General features: G+C 42.1%; 1 protein-coding gene across 1 annotated transcript in view; it reads right to left on the bottom strand.

Annotated features, from left to right (window-relative positions):
* Positions 1-870: 870 nt before the first annotated feature.
* LOC132773294 (alpha-1,6-mannosyl-glycoprotein 4-beta-N-acetylglucosaminyltransferase-like) overlaps positions 871-7,082 on the bottom strand; it is a 40,990-nt gene continuing 34,778 nt past the window's right edge. The window contains exon 5 of the mRNA XM_060772451.2: positions 871-6,877. Within this exon, the coding sequence (XP_060628434.2) occupies positions 5,739-6,877 (1,139 nt within the window). The 3' untranslated portion in view covers positions 871-5,738. The remainder of the gene's footprint in view (positions 6,878-7,082) is intronic.

The following is a 7,082-nucleotide window of genomic DNA, read 5'->3' as shown; positions in this document are numbered from 1 at the left end:
AACAATCTCTCCTGATGTTTCGCCCACATCAGTGGCAGGCATAGATAGATTTCAATGGCTTCTCTGTGTAGTCTGACATGGTGGTTGTTAGAGTGGTCCAGCATTTCTGTGTTCTCAAATAATATGCTGAGAAGCCATTGAAATCCACAAAAATGTGGACAATTTCAACAGAAAGGAGGAAATCATTAAAAAGTACAAAATCTGGCTACCAGTATTTAAAAAACTTTAAAATCAGGAAGGTAAATAAAGAGCAACACTCAAAAACAGGGGAGTTCCTGACAGGAAACAATCAGGGCCAGCAAACACCCCCAACAAAGGATTCCCTCAAGCAGGAAGCAGCCAGACTTTGAAGCTGCTAGGCAATTCAATGCTAATCAAGGTGGTCATTTGCAACATTCACACTTGCCTCAAATAGACAAGAGTTCTTTCTTTCACCCTGGACATTCCACAGATACATAAACCTCACTTGCCTAGTTTCCAACAGACTTCACAACCTCTGAGGATGCCTGCCATAGATGTAGGTGAAAGGTCAGGAGAGAATGCTTCTGGAACATGGTCAAACAGTCCAGAAAACTCACAGAAACCAAAATGTCAGTTTATGCCTGAATCAAAGCATTTTATTATTTCAAAGAGAGAAAAATTGAGAGAATTTTTTTTTCTTAGGGTCGGATGGCCCTTGTGGTCTCTTCCAACTCAGTTATATTATTATCTGATAGGAGCTCCATTCCTTCAAATCAACTCCTCAGAGGGATAACTACTGCAACCCAAGGGGGCTCCCAAGTTCCTGGCCAACTTCCTGTCACTTCTTAGCTTGTGCCTCTGGTTCAAATGCCTTTTAGGATTACAACAGAAATGTTACAAACACGCTCCTTGCAACAACCCTTTCATTTATTGTTAGGTGGAATCCTCTTCTCCAACTTCCAATAGCCTCCTGAGATAACATAATATAGCCGAGCAGCCACTAAAGACTGAGGTTACAGAATATTGATGTGACATTTCTGGATGTGACAATGGAAAACAGGTGGAAGGATGAAAGAAAGCCAAGCATGATTGGAAAATGGAAAAAGGCATGGCTGGTAGACTGAATAGAAGTGCTATACAGTCCAAGTTTTTTGAAGATCATTCTGTTAACACCTATTAAAAATGGCACAAATGGAGGGTGAAAGAGAGAAATGTGCCAAGAGGAAGGCGCGTCAAGCCAACCCCGACCGGGACTGCCTTCCACCTGGAAACCAATGCCCTCACTGCAGAAGAAGATGCAGATTGAGAATAGGGCTCCACAGTCACCTACGGACCCACAAGAATACTGATCTTGGAAAACTATCCTACTCGGCCAACGAGGGATCGCCTAAGTAAAAGTATTAAAAATCATATACCATCCACTATAGGCTCTTAATACACATCCTTCATAATAAAGGAGGTGGTTTAGTTCCTCTTAACCAGTGGTTCTCAACCTTCCTAATGCCACGACCCCTTAATACAGTTCCTCATTATGTGGTGACTTCCAATCATAACATTATTTTCATTCCTACTTCATAACTGTAATTTTGCTACTATTATGAATCATAATGTAAATATCTGATATGCAGGATGTATTTTCATTCACTGGACCAAATTTGGCACAAATACCCAATACGCCCAAATTTGAATACTGGTGGGGTGCGGTGGGGGTATTGATTTTGTCATTTGAGAGTTGTAATTGATGGGATAGAATTCACCTACAATCAAAGAGCATTCTGAAGTCTATCTATGATGGAATAGAACCAAACTTGGCACACAGAACTCCTATGAGCAACAGAAATTACTGGAAGGGTTTGGTGGGCATTGATCTTGATTTTTGGAGTTGTAGTTCACCTGCACCCAGAGAGCGCTGTGGACTCAAACAATAAGGATCTGGGCCAAACTTGGCACGAATACTCAATATGCCCAACATGTGAACACTGATGGAGTTTGGGGAAAATAGACCTTGGCCTTTGGGGGTTGTTGTAGTTGCTGGGATTTATAGTTCACCTACAATCAAAGAGCATTCTGAACTGCACCAATGATAGAATTGGACCAAACTTCCCACACAGAGCCCACATGACCTATGTTTTTTCTGATGGTCTTTGGCGACCCCTCTGTCAACACCTTGGGTCCCGACCCCCAGGTTGAGAAATGCTGCTTTTGACAGTGGCCTTGGCATGCAAGAACAAAAACAAAAACACAAAAGGATGCACTTGGGTGGAAAGAACTCTTGAGGTTTAGGGAACAAAAAATGTGAACTTTGGTGGAAGTTTGAACATTGGCTAAGTAGATGATTCAGGAATATACAGCTTAATAAAAATAAAAAGTGAGATCTAAATGTTCCTTCAGAAAGCAAAGCCTGATTAAAGAAAGAATCAGGCATGCATAACATTTGGCAGTAGCACATGTGCTTGAAAATCTAGAATAACGATTTGTTAATTCAAGGCATCTTCCTATTCAGACATGGCTTTTGAATACATGTAAGAAATCTGCATTTATGGCAAAGACGAATACTAACATTAATATGCAGAATTACTCAAATAGAAGTCTAGTTCCTGTACAGTAATTTCAGCTACAGTGCTTGTGAACCATAATTGATACAGTATATTAATATGCATGTGTAGGCACCATTCTTGTGAATTCTATGGCTCCTTTATGGAACCACCAGGAAGGCAGAAGGAAGCTCATATTAGTTTGGAACCTTTTTGGAATAACTTGAATGAAGAAGAGATTAGAAGAGTTCAATGGTGTGGATCAATCCACTGTTAAAGGGAATTATAGGAGTAGAAAGTGAATGCACCTGCTTTGCTGTTATCAGGGGTAAGAGCATCAACTTCTGCCCCAGTTGAGGGTCTTTAGTCCCACAATGATTTCCTCCAACCCAGATGCTTTGGATGCTAACTTCATTCAATCAGCAATGCTTCCTACACACTTACAGGGTTGCCCATTTCCAGCTATGTTATTTGTGAGTCTAGAACTAAAAGCCCAGCATTTGTTCACTCTGATTGCATTCACCGGTATAAGTTATATCTGAAGTTATTATTTATTTTTATTAGTTTAATGTGCCCTGCCTTTCTGCCAACAAGGCACTCACGGTTGATAACAATATTAAAAAATAGATTTTCTTAATCAAAGTACAAACCATCAAAAACAAATAAATTAAAAACACACACAGTAAAAGACATGGCCATTGACAAAGCACTTGGATGCCTTCAAGACCAGACCATCTTGCCCATGAAAGGCCTGCCTGAATAAGAATGCCCTTGACTCCAATGGAGGAACAACAAAGAGGGAGCCAGCCTAGTGTTGCTTGGCAGTGTGCACCAGCCTCTGGGAACAGCCACCAAGAAGTCTCTCTCTCTCGGTTTTAGATTCAACAATAATAGCAGATGGACTGAGAAACTGCCTTCCCTGAAGAAATTAAGATGTGGATTGGCGCACATAGGAAAATGTGATCTTTCAAACAGTCCCAAATCATACAAGGCTTCATAGGTCACAACCAGAAACCTGAATTGTATCTAGACTCGCAGGGCCTTGTTACTATCTTGTTCCAGAGTCTGACTGCAATATTCTGGACCAGTTGCTCCATTCAAATAGAATGCAACTAATGGTATACTACCATGCCCAAATCAAACCAAGGTATTATTGTCACCGTGGCCAGGTTTACTAGTATGGTTGCATTTGATGTACTAGTTTGAATAATGATAACACACTCCTGGATATCACTGAAACATAAGAATAATATAGGTACAGAAGCATACCCAAACTAGGAACCAGAGTCTTTAGGGGAGGTATAACACCCATTTGACACATTAGATTTTATTCCCTAATTTGCCATTGATCCATGGTCACTATAGATACCACTTTCAATTGGAAAACCCCAGCATGGATGTTGAAGTTTCTGAGAACAAGAAGTTGTGAGGTTCCAGTAGCCTCTTCAGGACCACCCTAGTTCGCTCAAGAGGGAAAACTATTGGGGAACAGGATGGGAAGTATCCCAGGAGGATTCCATTTGGTATTAAAGATATAACACTCAAACCTGAGGACTGGGCAGGGAAATAGAGTGACTGTGGACTATTGGAACTATGCATCTCATATACCCCAGTCTGATCTCCTGGAGATTTATTACTCCAACTCATCCAATCAAACCTCCAGGAACCAGGTAGATATGCTTATTCTAGATCAGGACCTAGATGCCACTTTCTCCTATTCAATTACCTGGCATTCAGCAGTAGTACTTTCAGCCTTTGGTGATTCTCACCAAGACCATTCAGGACCTCTAACTGGTGAGATAGTCTGGGAACCAACACCACTCTGTTGTGTATTATACTGCTACTTCTCTCCCTCCTTCCATCCTTCCTTCCTTCCCTCCCCTCTCTCTGCGCTTCAGCACTATAATGGCCACTCTCTAATTCACTTCCCCTCCCTGTTCCCATTTGAAAGACTTGTGATGGTCAAAACAAACCTGCCAACTACAACATGTTCCTCTTTTCCTTGTTTACTTCAGAAGTTGTTTTCTCCAAAGCAAGGACTCTTTAAAATAATCTCTTTCAAGATAAAACCCATGCAATCTTTTTCCTTTTTGCCTTAAACCAAGAAATCTGATGCAAGTAGGTAACAATTACAGGAAGTGCCTAGCAGGAATGCAAGAAACCTGAACTCTCTGGTCCCAGAAGTCCATCTGGAGTAGCCACAGGAAAAAACAGTTGACCAGATGCCATATCCCACTCACAGTCTGTTTGGGCGGAGTAAGTGGTCTCTTCTTATTCTGGCAGATTTTAAAGAAAATTATTCTAATTATAAAGAATAATTAGTGTATGTGTTGGTCACATACTTGCTACAAATAAATATCAAAATCATCCAGCAGCATACTGAAGTGCAAGTAATTCATCTCACAACTTTAGTGAAGACCTCTGTAGACTAGAGCATTTTATAAATCTGCTCCATGCAATTTTGGTGAAAACGTGTGTACTCAGCGTGTCTCCTATAATATTGTCTCTTGTAGAGCCATTAATCTGCATTTTAGATACAAACACCTGAGAGGTATAGGTAATCATTGATCTGGTTGATCACACTAGAGCTCGGGAAATGAGGAACCATATCCTTTCCTCCACCCGTGCCTCTATGGATCTTCCATGGTGGAGATTGCAAAGTTGTGTACCTTCCAGGGTAGTAGATCCGGAGGGCACAAAGCCAAGAGGAATCCCGACAGATGTTCCTGAGGCTACAAAGTGGACTAATTACTCCATTCCAATGTCCAGTTTGATTGCAATTTCTCTAGTCCCACATAACAAACCATACTGACAATGGAAAAGGAAGGTGAGTATAAAGTAGTTCAGCCTGGAACTAGAGAAACTTGTGCAACAGGGCCTCTCCGACAGGTGCAGTTGAAGATACTGCAGGTTGCCACAACTGTGAAGAATACTGTTGGGTTGACCTGATTTCTGGGAAAATATATAGGTCCAAAGCATCTAATTTGTAAATGATATCACACTCATGATGATCAAGAAAACAGAACCTATTTTTTTATTCTGCCTATTGCAGTGGTTCCAAACCTTTGGTCCTCCAGGTGTTTTGGACTTCAGTTCCTATGATTCGTACCAGCTGGTAAGCTAGCTGGGATTTCTGGAGGACCAAAGGTTGAGAACCACTGGATTCGATTTTTACATTGATAAGGAGAACCTGCCCACCATCAGTGTTCCTGCCACTGCAAAAAAAAGTTGATAATTCAGTATTCAGGACCTAGGCTTTGTCCAGATGCTGATGCTGTGTATGATCAGCCATTCACTCTGACCCTCAGTCACCATAATGCGCATGCACTCAGGTACAGAGGCTGTACTGTTCTCTAGGTTATCCCTGTCAAAATGTCCATTTTCAAAGCGCCCAATGGGGGTATACTTGGCACAGTGTTGCTTGACCTTCTCAGTGCCCAACTCCACAAGCCCTGCCCGGAGATAATCGTCTTGATGGTGCTCCAATCCTGTATGGATTTGGATGCGGAGAATGGGGGCTGCCTGCTTAAACACCAGTGTGAAAGAATTGCCAGCCGCGGGGGCCTTGCCCCAGAAATAGTCTGCCATGTTGCTGTAAGCCTTAAAGGGCAGATAATTCTCAAATGTCACAATATCTGTAACTATATCTGCTGGGGGATTGTCTGGGAATCTAGAAAGGTCCTCTTCAAAGTCTTCATCTTTCAACCTGTTTGCTGTGCCCTGGAAGGAAGAGTAGTGGCCAATGTGCTGGAAGAGGGATGGCTTGAAACGAATGACTTCCTTTTGGGTAAGGAGGAGGCGAAAGTGCACAAGAAGCCAGTCGCAAGGCATCTCTTGGTAAAAGAGCATGAGGAATCGAGCCAGTTGGGGAAGATCACGGGAGTGGTAGAGTTTGCCAATGTACCCAAGCTTGGAAAACTCCAGGGTTACCCAAGAGGCATCCTTGAGGGATGCCAACCTCTTTTGGATGGCTGTAAAAAAGGACTTGGAGCAACGGACATCATCTTCAATCATGAGGAAGTAGGTAGAAAGGTTGGCTGCAAAGTTCATGAGGTAGGCATAATCCACATTCTGCTTTGATCTGAATTGCACACGGTCTTCAGCATCATTGAAGTTCCTCTTTAGGTCCTCCAGGGAAGGATAATATTCAGAAGGTGCATGAATAAGCAGCAAGTGGCCCAGCAGAAGATGTGGGGCAAATCTCTTGGCAATCTGCTTGACCATTTGTGCATTCCACTCCTGATCTGGATCAGCTAAGTGCACCACCACCACCATTTTCCTCAGCTCTTCCTGTGTTGACTGTTCAAAAACAGACTTTAAGGTTTCCATAAGATAGTTCTCTCGCTTCCGCTTGACAGAACACAGCCCCACTGTCAGAAACTCTGAAATAGAAAGCAAAAAGGTATACAACTTCATAAATACAAGGATATGAGAGGAATGCTTACAGTTTTTCAATGCCAATAACAATTCCTTGAAGTTGCTGTTGGGCGAGTGGGCTTATTAACAAAACACCCTCCTCATAAACATATAGCAGAGTTAACTTATTAGCAGCAGCGTGACCCAGCATCAGTAGCCCAAAGTGATAAA

Source organism: Anolis sagrei, chromosome 4, assembly GCF_037176765.1.
Source record: "Anolis sagrei isolate rAnoSag1 chromosome 4, rAnoSag1.mat, whole genome shotgun sequence".
Taxonomy (NCBI): Eukaryota; Metazoa; Chordata; class Lepidosauria; order Squamata; family Dactyloidae; genus Anolis; species Anolis sagrei.
This window is presented reverse-complemented; position numbering and strand designations above follow the sequence as displayed.